We start from the raw sequence: 18,346 nt of genomic DNA, 5'->3' as shown, positions 1-18,346 counted from the left end.
GCAACAGGCCATCTGTGAAATGCCTTCTGCGATGGACCCTAGTAAATCCCTTAGAAATATTTTACCTTTCCTAACTTCTCTAGAAAAATCATGCAAAGGGGCAAAAAAGGCAAACGTGTTGAGTGATTGGGCCTATTCATTTGGTGGGCCATGGGCCACTTATATAATCCTAATTCACCTTTAGATAGGCCCAGATCAAAAGATTTGATTATTAAATGATGTGCAAGATGTTGTTGAACCTACGAGAATTTTTTATCAAGATGTGACTAAAGTCCGGCTATATGGCATAGTGGTGGCCCACAAAATCAAACGATCATCAGAGTGCCACATGCAAGTGAGGGAGCGATCCAAGAGTCCGGGCCACGTGCCATACTACAGATAAAAATTGATAGCGTTCGGACCTTCAAATATAGCCGTTAGTATGAGGGGACCCTTTTCCAGAGAGTCGCTCCCTTCCGTTAGTCCGGCCTTCTTCTTTTTCAAAATTTTCGACCGTTGGAATTATAACGTTATTCTCCTAGGGATATAAAACCGGCAGTAAAAGCCTCTGTCTCCTCATTTCCTCATTTTTCCCACTACTCTCTCTCCTTTTTCATTCTCGCTCTCTGTAACTACTAACTCTCCACCGATTTTTTGCTAATTGAACTACAATCAATCTCTCTCTCTCTCCAATGGCGGCAGATTCAAAGGCAGAAACGGAAAGCCTTCCTCATGCTTTCCAGATTGATGAGACATACGAGTTTTCGGCCCCTCGATTCTTCGATTTCATCAACGACGAAACCGAAGAGGAGAAGCGAATGGCTGAGCTCTGGTTCGAAACCGCTCTCAGCTATGCTCCCTCTCGTATGTTTTCCCCCTCTTTCTTTCGTTCCTTTTTGACAATTTATATTATCACAAAGAATCCACCAACTCCCTTTTTTTCTATTTGTAATTGGTGACTAGATTTATCTTGGTTTACGGTAAAAAAAACCCTAGTTTTTTTTCTTCTTCTAAATGATCTGATCCTCTATGAATTTCTTGATTCGGGTTTTCATGGTTTCTTTTATTATTTTAGATCATAAAACCCTAGTTTTTTTTTAAATGATCTTGATCTTCTGTATGAATTTTAGATCATAAAACCCTAGGGTTTGTATGGCTTCTTTTATTTTAGCGATAAAGATCATTTCTTTTTGTACAAAAAAAAGATCATAAAACCCCCTTCTGGGGGGGTTTTTGGTACAAGATTTTATGGTTACTCTTTCTTTAATGGTTAAATGCAGCTTTCATGCAAAAAATAAAGGCAGGCAGATCTGTTAAGCTAGACAGCCTCTGCGATTTTGGAGATTCAGAACAAATTCTCAAGGTAATTTATCATCTCATTCTCTCACAGAAAACAAATTGGTTTGATGGTGTGTTTCCTTCTTGAATTAAATGGATGCTCTTCATGGAGAATTTGAATTTCATGACAGGCAGCAGAATTATTCCCTTCAACTACATGTAATCCGAGAAAGGATGCTACTTTGGCACCAGAGGATACCAGGTGGGTTGTTGCTTTTTTGAAGAGATTTACCATACAACTATACAAGTAAATACCTTGAGATTTTTGGGTTTGTTGCGTTTGCGGAAACACGAATATTTTCACAATACACATTCTTTGCTTCTGTTTCAAATTACCAAAATTGCCCAGGTATTTTTCCGAGTCTGTTGTTCGCACTGAGACCCGAATGGGAGAAATCCATCAGCAACAAGAAAAAGATACAACTAGCCCTGTTAAATCAGTAATTCCAAACCCGCCTCAGATTTCTTCAGCCCCTAAGCCTTGTGAAGATAGCAGTGGCACTCAAGTGAATGGAAGGTTTGCTCTTTACCCAAGTAGTATATTACTTGAAACTCTTCCTCAAATTCCATTATGATTCTGATCTCAAAATTTGTGCTGATGACAGTATTTTGCCTGAGAACTCTTCGATTGTGAAGTCTGTGGAATCAAACAAGGAAACTACGACCTCTTCCTTAGTTGTCACTGCTAATTCCGCGTCAAGGGTGATTGGCATCCAAGGTTTGAGAGTTCTGATACAATGTTTTCTTTGCATTTTTCTTTAAAAGATTTAGATTAAAGAATGTGTGTCAGTTCATAGACTTACAGTGTTTTAGAAACATGTACAGAGTGCACACCCAAAGCACAGATGATTTCCAAGAAAGGAGTGCCAATGCCCAACAGTTCGAAAAATGAGACAGCTAAGAAATTAGCTTCCCTGATTAAAAAGAAGTCCGCTCTAAAGCCTAAAAACCATTCACTACCATCAGAAGATAAGACCTTAAAACCCGCAAGCGTGAGGAGGTGGGTTTCTATATCATACTGTCCCCACCAAATCTTCATTTAATTCTCAATTCTGGTGTTAGTATAAAAATTTGGATCGCAATTTAGTAATTGACTCAGATGCTTGCTTGATTAGGTGTCCTGGTAGTATTTCTGCAAAGACCAAAGGAACCACGGATATTGCTATAGAAAACCAAGCAATTAAGCGGCAAAAGCTGGACGAGGGAAGATCAAGACAGGTGCTTGTTGGCAATTGTTTCTCCCTTTGCTCCCTAGATTTTTCATTGTTTGATCTTCTAGGGTTGTGTGTAAAACCTTTATTCTTTGTACAGATACTCAATGTCAAAAACAGGATTTTACCCCACAAGACAAAGCAGGGTTTAATCGCAGGCAGTAGTGACTTAGCCTTATCAGCCATTAAAGGTCGTAGAGAGGGGAGAAATGATTTGTCACAAAGAAAGGTTTGCAATAGAACTTCTCCCTAACCACTTATTCAGATAAACTCATATAAACATCAATTAGAATGGCATTACTTATTGGATTTTTGGATTTCAAGGTTTATGTTAGAGAACCAGCGGCAGCCCCATTCATTTCCATGGCAGAAATGGTAAGGAAATTCCAGTCAAATACAAGAGAGTTGGAGCTGCCTCATAACAAATCCCTTTCACATGTAAATTACATAATCTTCTTTTGTTCCTTTCTATTTCTTACAAAATTGATTATTCTCCTACCATGTAGAAATTGTTTTGGGTTCATTCTCAACATCATTTGGTGATGTTGATTCTATTTCAGGATGTTGGCAGTATTGCTTCAATGGTCCAAAGAAGACCTAAACTTACTTTGACACGGCCAAAAGAACCTGAATTGGAAACATCCCACCGGAGTCGTCCTGCCAAGGTGAAGAGCACTGCTGAATTAGAGGAAGAAATGTTGGCAAATATTCCAAAATTCAAAGCCCGACCAGTAAACAAGAAGGTCTGCTGTTTTGATAACTCCTATAAGAATTAGATATATCCAATCAGTCTAGATGTTGTATTCATTTGTTTTACTTGCCCACCATTGCCCCACGTGTGTAGATCCTTGAAGCTACCTCGTTGCCTGCACTTCCAAGGAGTACGCCTCAGCCACCAGAATTTCAGGTAAAATGCATTCTGAAATATGATCACAAAGAGATATAGAAGAAAAAGTTAGTCACTAAATATATATGATGCTAAAATGGATTTTTGTCCTCTCAGGAGTTCCATTTGAAGACGATGGAGAGAGCCTATCACCATGCTGGAACATCATCGGCATCAGTTTCATCCTTTGTAGACTCTTCATGCCAAGTAAAAGCTTTTGACTGTTATGATTCTTTAATCCCCTTTCCTCTATAGTCAAAGAACATCCAGTGAACTAACTTGGAAAAATGTTTCAGAATCAAGGAAAGTTCCATAGGCTTACAGAGCCAAAAACCCCTCTTCTTGAAACATCACTAAGGGCGCGCCCGCCAAAGTAATTCTCAAATTCTGAAGCTCTTTGGTCTTTCAACCCGTTTGTCTTTATTAATAAGAAAAGTACTTGTTTTTTTTCCAGGATAAAAAGTTCTCAAGAATTAGAGCAAGAGGAACTGGAAAAGATGCCTAAATTCAAGGCTAGGCCACTCAATAAGAAGGTCAGACCATGGCTCCTTTCTGGCATCTTAGTTAACAGACATAACAACTTTATAATCTTACTTTCTTTTCTAAATAAAATTTCTGCAGATATTTGATAGCAGAGGAGACCTTGGAGTATTTTGTCATCCAAAACGCCAACTCACAATACCCCAAGAATTTCATTTTGCTACAAATTATAGAATACCGCCACCACCAGTAGTTGTTGATCTTTTTGACAAGGTATTGAAATCAAAACTTTTTTTTTTGAATGGTTTTGAATGGCTTTGGTACTGTGCATTGTTGATTTACTTATGGTACCGCTCCTTTCTTATTTTTCTGCAGCTTTCATTGAACTCAGAGCCACATCAGGAGCACCAAAAACTTCCAAGAATTACACAACCAAGTCCCTTCCATCTCCACACAGAGGTTTGAATATCACGCTTGTATATATTTTTAGCACACATACATGAGCTTACTCTTCTCTCTTGCTCCTACCACATACAGGAGCGAGGAATGGAGAAAGAGAGACGGCTAGCACAGGAACTTCTACAGAAACAGATAGAGGAGGAGAGAGCTAGGATTCCGAAGGCTAACCCATATCCTTATACTACCGATTATCCTGTGGTAACTAATCTTTAATAAATGAAGTTCCCCTAAATTCACTTTTTATCAGATAAGGGATATGTTTCTTACATTATGTTGTGACAATCTATGCAGATACCACCAAAACCAGAGCCAAAGGAATGCACTAGACCAGAGGCTTTCCAGCTGGAGAGCTTAGCTAGGCATGAAGAGGAAATGCAGAGGAAAATGGAAGAAAGGGAAAGAATGGAGAGAGATGAGGCACAGATGAGAATCTTCAGAGCACAACCCATTTTGAAAGAGTAAGCTTCCATAAAACTAACATTTGATCACACACTAAACTGGATTAGGCTTGGGCTTTTTCTATCTCTAACTTTGCTTGGAGACAACAATAGGAGATTAAGCTTATCATTTAATCTTTTGCCTTGCAGAGACCCACTTCCAGTTCCTGAGAAGTCAAGGAAACCGCTCACAGAAGTTCAAGAGTTTGCTCTTCATGTAGACCATCGTGCCATTGATAGGGCAGAGTTTGATATAAAGGTATGTAGTCTGTCATCTTCTCTTTGATAAAAGGACTACTGTATTCCATTTGTTGTACAATTTCCATAAAGGACCGTTGTATACAATTTGTTGTACATTTATGTTTAGACATTATGTATTGAGATTTGAAACATCTTGTGTGCTTTTGGTGTGCGTGTTTGTGTGTGAAGATATCAATGGGGGTGTTGTTATTGTGTCTGTCTTGTGTGTCGTTCGGTGTGTGTGCTTTTGGTGTCCTTTGGTGTGTGTTTGTGTTTGAAGATATCATAAATGGGGGGTGTTGATTTCATATGCAGCGGCGACCCAATTATGCAATGGCTGGTTGATTATTACCTACATTTTCTGTACAGGTTAAGGAGAAAGAAATGATGTATAAGAGGTACAGGGAGGAGCATGAATCTGCGAAACTGGTAATGATGAATCTTGTTATAACATGTTTTTATTCTCTGTGCTAAAAAAACTATATTGATGCATCATAGTTTATACTCTGTGGCAGCTAAGGCCCGTAATCTAAGTTGGGGGGGACAGTGCTTTGTGTTGCAACCAAAAAATATTATGTGCTTTTGATTTCTATTTGAAACTAAAAATTACTGATCTCTTTTGCAGATGGAGGAAGAGAAGGCAGTGAAACAGATGAGAAGGACGATGGTGCCCCATGCAAGACCCATCCCCAATTTCGCCAATCCATTCCTTCCACAGAAGTAAGCAATCTAACTCTAATCCCCTCCCGGTGTATGTATATTGGTATATACTTGTTCCACGTATTTTTTTATTACGATAATGATAATGATGATGATGAATGATGGTGACCAGGTCATTGAAAGAAACAACGAAGCCCAAGTCTCCAAACTTGCATCTGGTCCAAAGGTACTACTCGAGAAGAGGAAGAACTACTGCTACTGGGACTTGCATGAGATGAGTGCTTGCTGTTGTGTTGCTTGTAGTGCAGATGATGTGTGTGTGGGGGGGTCAAGAATATTTGAACCCAACACAGAGAAATTATTTTATTCTTTGTGCATTCCTTGGTGTACCAACACATAATTTCATAATGAATTTTTCAGGCATTAGGAGGAGATATTTTTACTCTTCAATTCTCCCAATTTTTGGGAGAGTGATTAAAACAAATTTATTCTTCTTCAATGGATTGGTTTACTGTGCTATAACTTGTTTGTTTTTGGGAAATCAAGATGCAAATTATGTGAAGCGGAGAATTTGGGGAATCCGAGTGCAAATTGGTCAGGTAACGTGTAAAAAACCCTGATGTAATGGCAAATTTGGATCCGGATCAAATTCTTGGATTTCTAATTCAGCAACTGACAGTTAAAAAAATCAGATTTCGAAATATGCTGTGGAAATAAGTAATTAGAAATCTACAGATCTGGCCGTTTTCCTTCACTCTTTGGCTCCTCAACCTCTCCCCTCCACTAGGCCCTTCCCTCTCTGTCTCTCCCTCAACATGAGCTGCCCTAAACCGTCCATTGTATTCAAAACTCAATTCCAAATCCAAAGACAAAATATATGAGGTATCCAACTTGGGGAATTTGTTGTTGAACTGGTAACAACAATTAGTAAAAGTACGGTATGACCGGCACCATAGGATGATCCAAACCGTCCATTAGATGAGCCACACCCTAAATAGGTTGTGCCCCCAAAATCATTTCCATGGGTTTGATAGTAACCCACCGATCTATCCATTGTATTCAAAACTCAATTCCAAATCCAAAGACAAAATATATGAGGTATCCAACTTGGGGAATTTGTTGTTGAACTGGTAACAACAATTAGTAAAAGTACGGTATGACCGGCACCATAGGATGATCCAAACCGTCCATTAGATGAGCCACACCCTAAATAGGTTGTGCCCCCAAAATCATTTCCATGGGTTTGATAGTAACCCACCGATCTATAGAGGGGGGACAGGATAGTAGAGGGTTGATCCTAACCCTCATGGAAATGATTTTTGGGGCACAACCATCTGTGTCCCATCTAATGCACGGTTTGGATCATCCTATGGTGCGGGCTATGCCATACTTTTTTTAATAAAGCGAGGAGTGTGATAATCAAAATACAGTAGTGGGGATATCATTTCCCTTTTGAAAATGTATTGGATTTTTAAAGTTGAAAAATGGTGCATAAAAAATCAGGAAATTTTCAAGAATTTTCCTGATCTTCGAAGGGTCAATGAATGTCACCCAACAGTAGATGGATTGCTTTATTTGATTCCTTCGTCACCCTCTACGTCATGAGTCCTCATCCTCATCTTCACGTCTTTCTTATAACACGTCCCAATCTTTCATTTGATTCTAATAAAAATGGAAATGTCCGACAAAAGTACTTAAATTATTAAAAAGACTGTACTTAGTCTTTACTTTAGAAGGAGGTGGTGGCCCATGGAAGAAAATGGGGCAAATTAAGGGTGTCCATTTTGGCTCGGGCTCGGAAGGTCGCTCGATTCGAGCCGAGCCCGAGTTAGGCCAGGCTCGGCTCGGCTCGTTAAGAATTTAATATATTTAAATATATATATTATATGTTAATATATACACTAAAAGGGTTGTCCAGGGAGTGACAGGGGGAGGCAAAATATGTCACTTTTTTTTGGAACCCCATTTGTTACTTGGACCACCCCCCGTAGTGTAAAAAGAGTGTCAAATTGCACTAGATAGGGGTGTGAATTTAATATAACCCAATCTCGATAAGGCTAGCGAGCCGAGCCCGAGCCTGGCTCGGCTCGTTTACACCCCTAGGGCAAATATATGATTGCCCTTGATAAAATGATGACCACATTAGTTGCAAACCAAGTGAATGGAACAAGTATAGGACCAGGAGTAGGCATATAAAGTAGAGAAGAAGAAGAAGAAGAAGAAAAGAGGAAGAATGAAGGCAAGATTAGTGTTGTTACCAGCGCCGGGCAGTGGCCACATGACGCCAATGGTGGAGTTAGCGAAACACCTTGTCCAACACAACTTCTCCATTACCCTTCTCACTATGGGCCCCGCTTTTCCCTCCTCTTCCTCCTCCTCCTCCATCGCTTCTTATATTGAATCCGTCGTCGGTCTAGACATCACCTTCATCGAGCTCCCTCACGTAGACCTCCCGTTCGACAGAACCAAGAGCGCGATGGCCCACTTGTCACTCTTCATAGAGAAGCACAACCCACATATCAAAAACGCCATCACCCAACTCAAATTCTCTTCTCCTTCCACCCCTATCCACGCTTTAGTCCTCGACTTCTTCATGACGTCCATGTTTGATGTTGAGGAGGAGCTCGGCATCCCGGGCTACATCTATTTTGCCTCTGGTGCACCCCTGCTCGCGCTCATGCTCTATCTCCCCACCCTCGATGCAAAAATTACCGGCCACTACAAAGACTTGGAAGGAGAAGTAGAAATTCCAGGCTTGCCTCCATTGCCATCGCTCGTCTTGCCTGAGCCAATGTTGGTTAGAGATGAGGGGTATCAGAGTTTCCTCTCCCATGCTCTGAGATTCCCAAAGGCAAAAGGTATTTATAACTTTAGATCTTATCATCTCTTACGTAGACACATAGGCCAACTGTCTTAGGGTGCAATCATAGCAGCACAAATGTGTATAAATGATTAAGGGAAATGATATTTACGCCCCTTTTATCACCAGAGACACCCATTTGCCAGTGTACTTTGCAATCAAAGCCTCTGGATTTTTCTAACATAAAGTACATGAGCCCCCTTTTTGCCATTGATACACTGAAGCGGGACGGGACGGGACGGGGCGGGGATGGAGATGGAGATGGACCGGACCCGCCCCGTTTTACTATGCAAGCCATTATCAATATCCTCTTATTTTAGTATTGTTTTAGTGTTTTTAACAGTGAATATTTTTTTTAGGGAAGTGATATTTACGCCCCTTTTCATCACCAGGGACACCCAACGCCAGTGTACGTGGCAATCAAGGCCACTAGATTCTTCTGACATCAAGTACATTAGGCCCCCTTTAGTCATTGGCATACTGGCAGCAGGTGTCCCTGGTGATGAAAAGGGGTGTAAATATCACTTCACTTTTTGTATGCTAGTGATATTGGCAATACCATATTTTGACAAGTGCACAAATACTGCTTGTTTTGGTGTTAAAAATCTTTTTTGAGGTGAGGATTTTTGTGTGGGGCGGAGATGGGGATTAGGTAATCCCCGCGGGGCAGGGACGGTGGATTCCCCGCCATCCCCGAAGCGGGGACGGGGAATGGTCCTTCCAGCCCTGGCCTGTTGCCCGCCCTACTTTTGGAGTAACTGGTTATTTTATATGGTATTAGAGCTATTGGGTTCAAAACTCAAAATTTCCCTATGGCCAACCAAACAAAAGCTATTAGAGTTTTGGGATAATTGGTTGTTTCACATACTAATCCTGAACCCCAAAGTGAAGCGCACTTGTGGGAGAGAGTACTAGGATGGGTGACTTCTAAGTGAAATTGTTGTAGCAGTCTCTTAGTAGGCACTCTTTTTTCTTTTCTTTTTTTCTCTAGTTTGATCTGTGTTTTCCTTCACAGGTATAATCGTGAACACATTCGCGGAGCTAGAATCCGCAGTGCTTGAGACAATCAACGAGGGGCGATGCTTGCCGGACCACCCCACCCCACCCATCTATCCAGTAGGACCTTTGATCGGCGTCAAAGAGAACCCAGAAATGTCATCAAATGCCTGCATCAAATGGCTGAACAAGCAGCCTCTAGCATCAGTGGTGTTCTTATGCTTCGGGAGCATGGGCACCTTCCCTGCTGCCCAAGTTAAGGAGATAGCTCTTGGGCTAGAGCAGAGCGGATGCCGATTTCTGTGGGCCCTGCGATTCCGATCGGGAGAGGGGTTCAGCATGCCGTCGGATGCGAATTTGGACGAGATTTTACCAGAAGGATTCTTAGATCGGACGATGGAGAGGGGATTGGTATGGCCATCTTGGGCCCCACAAACAGAAATACTAGCACACCCGGCTGTGGGTGGTTTTGTTTCTCATTGTGGGTGGAATTCTTTTTTGGAGAGCTTGTGGGGTGGAGTGCCAGTTTTAGCCTGGCCATTGTATGCAGAGCAGAGGCTTAATGGTTTTCTGCTGGTGAAGGAGTTGGGTTTGGCTGTGGAGCTGAGATTGGATTATAAGGGAGAGGGTTTGGTGAAGGGAGAGGAGGTGGAGAGGGGAGTGAGGTGTTTGATGGGGGAGTATGAGGAAGGAAAGAAAGTAAGGAAGAGGGCTAAAGAGTTTTCAGAGATTGGTAAGGGGGCAATTGAAGAAGGGGGTTCTTCCTTTGCTACCTTCAAACGCCTGGCCCACCAGTTTGCACAAGGTACTTAATGGTGGAAAGAGGATGAATCGTTTGAAAGATTGTACCCAGTATTAAATTTTGTTTAGAATTTGATAGGTTTGTGTTTCTTTATAATATGAAGAAAGTGAATGGTATGAACAATATTTGGCTCCGCAACGTTGCGCAGGAACCTCCTGAGCAACGCACTAAAATTAAGAGGAAACCAGGGGTGTGGAAATAACCATGGAATTGATTTTGCGTACACTTCTTATTTAGGTGAGTATTTTTCTTATAAGAATGTTTTCTCATTTGATAATGTTGAAGAAGCGTATTTAAAAAAGGAAAAGACTTCGAAAATGGCGATCAGTTCTTAAAATAAAGACTCAAGTTGAATTGACCAACAATTCGGTCATTCTTCATGTCACGATAAAGATTCTAGTCCTTTTTTTACAAAATGGATTCCCATTTTGCTAGCAACCCTAGAAAAAGAATGTAATTAGGACTTAATAAATCCTAGTAACTCAATAAGTTGAGAAGTCTTCATTACTACTTGTAAGCCTTGACTACAACGTATTATAATTGAACTCTTTTTTTACATTTTTTTTTATCCGGTAGGAATTATTACATGCTTAATGACTTTCAATGACGCCCTCTGTTTTTTCTTCTTGAAATTAGACTTTCGACGGCTCTTTCTGCATGGATTTTCTTTACTTTAGAGCTTTTCATGTCTTATATTTTCACTTTTCTGAGTCCCTCGCTTTTCACTTCTACTTCCAACATCACTTCTCGCACTTGCTTTTCACTTCTACTTCCAACATCACCTCTCGCACTTGCTTCCTACTCAGTGTTGGGGTCCCACTCAAAAGCAAACAGTCCCACATCGGATAAGTGAAATGGATGGGGATGGGGAATGGGGACACTCCTCTAATGGCTATCTTTTAGGAGTGAGTTCTACCCATAGTTAGCAAAACGTGAATCGGCAAAAAAAAAACGGTACGGCAAAAATTTGAGTTTAATACAGTATTGGCTCAAAAAACATAGTAAAAAAAACGGAAACCCAACTAAATGAGTTTAGAATTTTGTCATTTACAAAATATGGTGGGGTAAAATTGGAAAGTTTGCCAACAAAGCGTGCTTAAAACATTTAAAACACAACTTTTGCCTCAAAAAACGGAGTTTTATTCGTTGTAAAAGTTTTAAACGGAATTTTAAATGGCACACCAATAAAACGCGCGCTTTAAAAAAGACTCAATTTAAAACGGAGTTTTGCTAACTATAGTTCTACCCAGTCAAAATCTCCCACATTTAGTATAAATTTCTTAATTGGACAATTTGTTCTGCTTTAAAATTTGGCTTCAGTTATTATTTTTTCAAAATGATGCTGCAAATGCACTCGGAAAGCATCGTAGTATAGCTTTAGCTTACACGGTTTGCACAATGTGCACTGGGTGGACCTCTTTGTTGCTTTAGACAACTGAGGCCGGATTTTGAAGAATTTTTCGATGCATGCTTAATTGTATTTTTTTTCTTGTTTTTTCTAAATAATGTACGAATTCTTGCAGTTGTTTGATGAAATTTCGATTTCGGTGGCAATTTCCTTTTCGGTGGATATTTCGGTGAAATCTTATAATTTCGGCTGAAATTTTTAAACTTCGGTTTCAGTTTTAAATTTTGGTCCGGGTTGAAATCCAAAATAACCTTTTTATGGCTCTTTAAATACCTAAAGACAAGCTAAACCATGTATAAAAACATGGTTGTGCTGATATCATTTCCCTAAAATTAATAGTTTTTTTACTCGAAGGAATGAGGCTTGATGGATCAAGGGCCTTGTGGATCAAATCAACGGCTCTAACCAAGTAAAGGAGGCAGCAGTCATGCCAATAAGTGTCTTTTAAGAAAACAATAAATTTGACTTTATTCTAACGTTTTCTAGTAACTCACTCATTCTCTAATACTACCATGGTTTTAAATTTCGACCGACACCGAAATGTTTTGAAATTTCATTTTTCGCCGTTTACCAAATTTGGGTAATTTTGGTCCAAAATTTCGATTAAATGACATTATTTAATTTTAAAAAAAGTGTTACGGTCTGAAATTTAGAACCAAATTTTGGACCGAAATTTCAGTTTTCGGTGGGTCCGAAACGGTTACCGAAACCGAAATTTTAAACCATGAGTACTACTAATAAGGAATTTGCTAGCCACCTTCCCAGAAGGTACTTCGCGCCTCGTCCTTTGCAAGTGATGATAGCTGTATTAGGGCTGCCAAATCAGTTACAACCGAACCGATTTGCCATGTTTTTAATAACCAAAATAATTTCGGTTAGTAAAAAACAGTAACGGAAACCGAATTTTTTTTGGACCGAAACTAACCAAACCGAAATAGTTCTTTGGTTATTCGGTTAGTTTGGTTATAACCGAATTAGGCGCACATAATTTCAAGAGCTTTTATATGATGAAGATGAAGCCGTGAAGGGCCATAGGAACTAGGAAGTAACATACTTGATATTTTGCTTCTACAGCAGGTCTATAATTTCAAAATCTGGGAAAATAAAAAAAGAAAATCAGAAATATAATACCTAGAAGAAGGCGAGCTTCGGTGGCTTCGGTGAGCAGAGAATAAACCCCAAAATTGAGTAGAGAATAATCCCCAAATATAAGAGAAAGAGACGGAAGCGGAGAGCGGGCCACGGAATTACCATTAACCCCTTTACTGATATCTAACATTTATCTCTATGAGAAATTATTTCAGGGTAAAATCGTGATCTACATACGAAAAGTACCGACACAGGGTACGGGCCATACCGTACATTTTAATAGAGTGAGGAGTGCGATCATCAAAATATGGTGTGTAGTGCCATTATAAAATATGGTAGTGAGGACATTAGCACTATATATAATTTCAAACCGTCATTGTTACTTGGATGTTCCCACGCAGGTCGGGTTTAACCCGAACCCGACGGGTTCAAACCAAATTTGGGTTGGGTCGGGTTAAGCTTTTTCGCAAATCGGGTTAGGTTGGGTTGGAAAAAATCAACCTCAATTGGAAATTAGGTTGGGTCGGGTTGGGCTGTCGAGCAACCCGACCCGAAACCCGAAACCCGAATTTGGGTTTCATCTGAAGAAGTTCTGTATATGTGTTTTTTTCTTTTTGAACATTGAAATAGTCTCCACAGTACACCATGGACGGTTTGGATAATCCTATGGTGCGGGCCATACTATACTTGAATAAAGTGTAATCATCAAAATATAGTAGTGCGGATAATATCTCCCTTTGTTAATTGTTAGTCCCTGTTTGGTTTGGATTTTGAGAACCGATTGTGAATTAAAAACTGATTATTGGTGACTCACTATTGGTTCTCAAAATCCAAAACAACCCGGCTTGAGTTGAGAAGGTCAACAATTGGTACCATATGAAATCGGGTCAGCCCGACACAACCGAACCCGAATTGGGTCGGGTTGACACCCAAGTTGCAACCCTAACGATGACGAAAAAACTTCTTTTCCTTATTCACTGTGTGCGTGGACCCCGATCCGAGTCAAAATGGGGTGTCTATAGGGTCAAATTATAGAAATGTTGATATTACGAATGCAGGACACCTATAAAAATATTGACGAATTCTGGGCACCTTAAGAGGAACAACAATCATGGAAACCTCTATAGATTGGAGGGCTAGGATATGCCTATGGAAATGATTTTAAGGGCACAACTTATTGATCTTGTGTTCCATCACATGGACGGTTTAGATCAACCTATGATGTGGTATGTACAATTTTAAATGGATAATTTAAATGAATAGTATGCACATGCATTTTTACTAGTTATCCAAATTAGCAGACTGAACAAGCGACAATTTGGCAAAAAAACATAAGGAAAGAATATTGGAGCCCGTTTGGATGCCGAAAAGATTTTGATTTGGATTTCTCACATTTCCAACCCTTTTTGCATTGTAATTTGGATTCGGATCAAATTCTTGGATTTCTAATTTAGCACTTGACAGTTAAAAAAATCAGATTTTCAAATATGCTGTGGAAATATGTAATTAGAAATCTATAGATCTAGCCGTTTCCTTCACTCTTTGGCTCCTCAACCTCTCCCCTCCGCTAGGAAGTACCTCCTTCCCTCTCTGTCACCCTCAACATGAGCTGCCGGATCTATTCATTTTGTATTCAAAACTCAATTCCAAATCAAGACAAAATATGAGGTATCCAACTTGCTGCCAGTAACAACAATTAGCAAGGAGACATGCTTTTGGGGATATTAAATTGCTAACCATCTTAAAATAACCCCAAAAACTATTTGGAAAACCAAGCAGTATTTTTTTTTTCTGGGTGTTTGCGTGGGAAAACCAAAGCCTAAATAGACAAGATTGATTACGTGTATTACTTTCTAAAGTTGATTGCCCTTGTAAAGGATGACAGTCCTCTCGCTAATATCCCCTCATTTCATTAATACACTGATAGAGGTCCCCCAAACCCCCAGTTTTTGCCCACAGGAAAAGAAAATTTGATTAATTATTTCAAGAGAAAAAACTATGTAGAAAGTTGCATTTAGATCAATCCTGAAAGGCAATTATTGGGCATCATGTATGTGAAATTAAAACAGTTGATCCGGTAGAAACATCATGAAGCTTATGAATTAAGGGTGTAAGATAATCAGATCAAGGTATTCCCAACGGGATTTGACCACCAGATCGGATCGATGAATCTGGTGGCATAAATGAGAAGTAGGGCACAATAAATTTCTTTTGGGAAGAGTATTTAAGTAGGCCTCAAAAAACGGAGTTTTATTCGTTGTAAAAGTTTTAAACGGAATTTTAAATGGCACACCAATAAAACGCGCGCTTTAAAAAAGACTCAATTTAAAACGGAGTTTTGCTAACTATAGTTCTACCCAGTCAAAATTTCCCACATTTAGTATAAATTTCTTAATTGGACAATTTGTTCTGCTTTAAAATTTGGCGTCAGTTATTATTTTTTCAAAATGATGCTACAAATGCACTCGGAAAGCATCGTAGTATATAGCTTTAGCTTACACGGTTTGCACAATGTGCACTGGGTGGACCTCTTTGTTGCTTTAGACAACTGAGGCCGGATTTTGAAGAATTTTTCAATGCCTGCTGAATTTTATTTTTTTTTTCTTGTTTTTTCTAAATAATGTACGAATTCTTGCAGTTGTTTGATGAAGTTTCGATTTCGGCCCCAGCCAAAAACGAGATTTCGGTGGCAATTTCGGTTTCGGTGGATATTTCGGTGAAAACTTATAATTTCGGCTGAAATTTTTAAACTTCGGTTTCAGTTTCAAATTTTGGTCCGGGCTGAAATCCAAAATAACCTTTTTATGGCTCTTTAAATACTAAAAGACAAGCTAACGCCTGTATAAAAGCATGGTTGTGCTGATATCATTTCCCTAAAATTAATAGTTTTTTTACTCGAAGGAATGAGGCTTGATGGATCAAGGGCCTTGTGGATCAAATCAACGGCTCTAACCAAGGAAAGGAGGCAGCAGTTATGCCATTAAGTGTCTTTTAAAAAAACCATATAAATTTGACTTTATTCTAACGTTTTCTAGTAACTCACTCATTCTCTAGTACTACCGTGGTTTTAAATTTCGACCGAAAAATTTCATTTTTCACCGTTTACCAAATTTCGGTAATTTCAGTAATTTTGGTTTGAAATTTCGATTAAATACCATTATTTATTTTAAAAAAGTGTTTCGGTCAGGAATTTCGAACCAAATTACCAAATTTCGGGTTTCAGTGGGTCCGAAACGGTTACCGAAACCGAAATTTTAAACCATAAGTACTACTAATAAGGAATTTGCTAGCCACCTTCCGAGAAGGTACTTCACGCCTCGTCATTTGCAAGTGATGACAACTGTAATGGGCTGCTCAATCAGTTACAACCGAATCGATTTGCCATATTTTTAATAACCAGAATAATTTCGGTTAGTAAAAATCCGTAACCGAAATCTTTTTGGACCGAAACTAACCGAACCGAAATAGTTCTTCGGTTATTCGGTTAGTTTGGTTATAACCGAATTAGGCGCACATAATTTCACGAGCTTTTATATGATGAAGATGAAGCCATGAAGGGCCATAGGAACTAGGAAGTAACATACTTGATATTTTGATTCTACATCAGGTCCATAATTTCAAAATATGGGAAAATAAAAATAAAAAATCAGAAATATAATACCTGGAAGAAGGCGAGCTTCGGTGAGCAGAGAATAAATCCCAAAATGGAGTAGAGAATAATCCCCAAATATAAAAGAAAGAGACGGAAGTGGAGAGCGGGCAGCGGAATTGCCAAGGAGAGAGACCGGAGTGGTGGAGAGGCGGAGGCGGCGGTGCCGTCACTCAAAGTCTCCACTTTCCAAGCAGACTCTTTATTAGTTGACCCTCAGGATGATGAACAAGACAAATGTTTGGGAAGAGTTCAAAAGAAAATTCGAAAATATTTTTTCTCTATTTACTCCACATATTTCGATTACGGGATTTGCTAAGGACCACGCCGGCTGGCTGTTGCACGAGAGAGCAGCCACCACGAATACTCCCGGGTCACCCCTATGTAATTTTAGAAATGAAAGATATTTGGAGAGGGAAATGATATCAACACTCCTACATTTTGATGATTGCACTCCTCCCTTTATTAAAAGTACGGTATGACCTGCACATAAGATGATCCAAACCGTCCATTAGATGGGCCACAGCCTAAATAAAAATTTAGGAAATTTTCAAGAAATTTCCTGATCTTCAAAGAGCCAATGAATGGCACCCAACTGCACTAAGTCAATTGCGTAGATGGATTGCTTTATCGATTCCTTCGTCACCCTCTACGTCATTCATGCGTCCACATCTTCACGTCTTTCTTATAACACGTCCCAATCTTTCATTTGATTCTAATAGAAAAATGAAATGTCCGACAAAAGTAGTTAAATTATAAAAAAAGACTGTACACCCCCTTATGACCCTTTAGTCTTTCCTCTAAAAGGAGGTGGCCCATGGAAGAAAATGGGGCAGATATATGATTTACCTTGATAAAATGATGACCACATTAGTTGCAAACTGTTAGGCCTAAAATCGGTAACAGGTTATGGTAGGGCTGGGTGGTCCGGGCTAACGAGCCACGGCTGAATGGCTGGTTGAGTCCTGCGCTGCACACAGTACAGACAAGAAAGAAAAGGGTCAGAGGACCAACCCGGAGTGATACTCCGGACGGGCGCTTCGACACTCAAGTCAGTATGAGCAGGAGTGTAGAGCAATGTCAGAGCAAAAAGCTTAGAGTTTTGGTTCTCAGATTTTCAGGACCCTCACCTTAGAACAAGTGAAGGCTATTTATAGTGATTCTGAGCCACCTGTCTAGGACAGGTGGTAGTTGTGAGCCAGGTGGTGGCCTCTGTATGGACCAGGTTTCATACCTAAGGAGGGCAGGTGGAGGTCCCTGATTGGTCCAGGTGTCACACCTAGGGGAGACAGGTGTTGGCCTTCCAACGGTCCTTGTGAGGGCCACGTGCCAGAAGCTAATTGGATGCTGAGTTCGGACCCCTCAGTGCTGAGTCCGGATTGCTGAGTCCGGATTCCCTCAGTGCTGAGTCCGGACCCTATCAGTTGCCCCCTAGTTCTTCAAGCCATGAAAGTGGCTAGAAGAAGCAAAGAGAAGGTAAAGACAGCGTCGGGCCGGCCTTAAGACCTCCAGGCAGCTGAGGCCGGGCTCAGACTCAGCTAGGAGAAATAGTGGCTGGACAGGAGACTCCTGGCGCCCTGGCCTGGCCTTGGCGTTTAGCCTGAAGGAGTACGGCCGGGCAGAAGGCATTCGACTATCCAGCATGGCTGAATTTTTGACCAGGGGCCTGGGCGGCCAGGGGTCCTGGACGTCCTTGGTTCAGGAAGTCATGGGGTCCTGCTCGGCTAAGGCTGTGAACGGCCAGCCGGGCAGGTCTTTGCTGGTGAAACTTTTTGTCGCCTAGCGCTTTTGTCGTCTAGCGAACGCGCCATATCCTGTCCGGACAGCCGGACATGTCTTTTGTCGTCTAGCG

The 18,346-nt window shown here is 40.4% G+C and overlaps 2 protein-coding genes and 1 long non-coding RNA gene across 5 annotated transcripts; 2 read left to right on the top strand and 1 right to left on the bottom strand.

Moving 5' to 3' along the window:
* Positions 1-544: 544 nt before the first annotated feature.
* TPX2 (targeting protein for XKLP2) lies at positions 545-6,119 on the top strand. Of its 3 annotated transcripts, XM_077397783.1 has the most exons (22): positions 546-843; positions 1,260-1,342; positions 1,449-1,519; positions 1,667-1,834; positions 1,923-2,035; positions 2,131-2,317; positions 2,433-2,535; positions 2,629-2,757; positions 2,853-2,966; positions 3,089-3,271; positions 3,373-3,435; positions 3,532-3,621; positions 3,711-3,787; positions 3,869-3,947; positions 4,036-4,167; positions 4,270-4,353; positions 4,432-4,551; positions 4,645-4,811; positions 4,941-5,049; positions 5,400-5,459; positions 5,656-5,750; positions 5,863-6,119. In XM_077397783.1, the coding sequence occupies exons 1-22, from the start codon at positions 672-674 to the stop codon at positions 5,966-5,968; spliced, it is 2,505 nt and encodes an 834-aa protein (XP_077253898.1). In that variant the 5' UTR covers positions 546-671; the 3' UTR covers positions 5,969-6,119. The 3 variants fall into 3 exon arrangements, with proteins under 3 accessions (XP_077253897.1, XP_077253896.1, XP_077253898.1); XM_077397782.1 differs by having other exon boundaries at positions 545-843; positions 2,143-2,317; positions 4,036-4,353; XM_077397781.1 differs by having other exon boundaries at positions 545-843; positions 4,036-4,353.
* LOC143892875 (uncharacterized) lies at positions 2,805-16,924 on the bottom strand. Its single transcript, XR_013255643.1, has 3 exons — positions 16,507-16,924; positions 3,354-3,447; positions 2,805-3,185 (listed from the first exon to the last, which is right to left on the bottom strand). It is a non-coding gene; the product is annotated as an uncharacterized LOC143892875 (long non-coding RNA).
* Positions 7,760-10,481, top strand: LOC143892874 (malvidin galactosylase UGT88C3-like). The gene is made up of 2 exons (XM_077397784.1): positions 7,760-8,548; positions 9,566-10,481. The coding sequence occupies exons 1-2, from the start codon at positions 7,924-7,926 to the stop codon at positions 10,357-10,359; spliced, it is 1,419 nt and encodes a 472-aa protein (XP_077253899.1). The 5' UTR covers positions 7,760-7,923; the 3' UTR covers positions 10,360-10,481.
* Positions 16,925-18,346: the final 1,422 nt, after the last annotated feature.

Source organism: Tasmannia lanceolata, unplaced genomic scaffold (genome assembly GCF_043159265.1).
Source record: "Tasmannia lanceolata isolate RefF3 unplaced genomic scaffold, GAP_Taslan_0.1 ptg000015l, whole genome shotgun sequence".
In the NCBI taxonomy this organism is placed as follows: domain Eukaryota; kingdom Viridiplantae; phylum Streptophyta; class Magnoliopsida; order Canellales; family Winteraceae; genus Tasmannia; species Tasmannia lanceolata.
This window is presented reverse-complemented; position numbering and strand designations above follow the sequence as displayed.

Bases quoted from the DNA above. Each gene is read 5' to 3' on its own strand.
- TPX2 (XM_077397781.1), top strand. From the start codon at position 672: ATGGCGGCAGATTCAAAGGCAGAAACGGAAAGCCTTCCTCATGCTTTC. The intron at 2,758-2,852 runs GTTTGCAATAGA...TTGGATTTCAAG, and splicing joins ATGATTTGTCACAAAGAAAG to GTTTATGTTAGAGAACCAGC. The intron at 3,788-3,868 runs GTAATTCTCAAA...TTTTTTTTCCAG, and splicing joins CTAAGGGCGCGCCCGCCAAA to GATAAAAAGTTCTCAAGAAT.
- LOC143892874 (XM_077397784.1), top strand. From the start codon at position 7,924: ATGAAGGCAAGATTAGTGTTGTTACCAGCGCCGGGCAGTGGCCACATG. The intron at 8,549-9,565 runs GTATTTATAACT...TTTCCTTCACAG, and splicing joins GAGATTCCCAAAGGCAAAAG to GTATAATCGTGAACACATTC.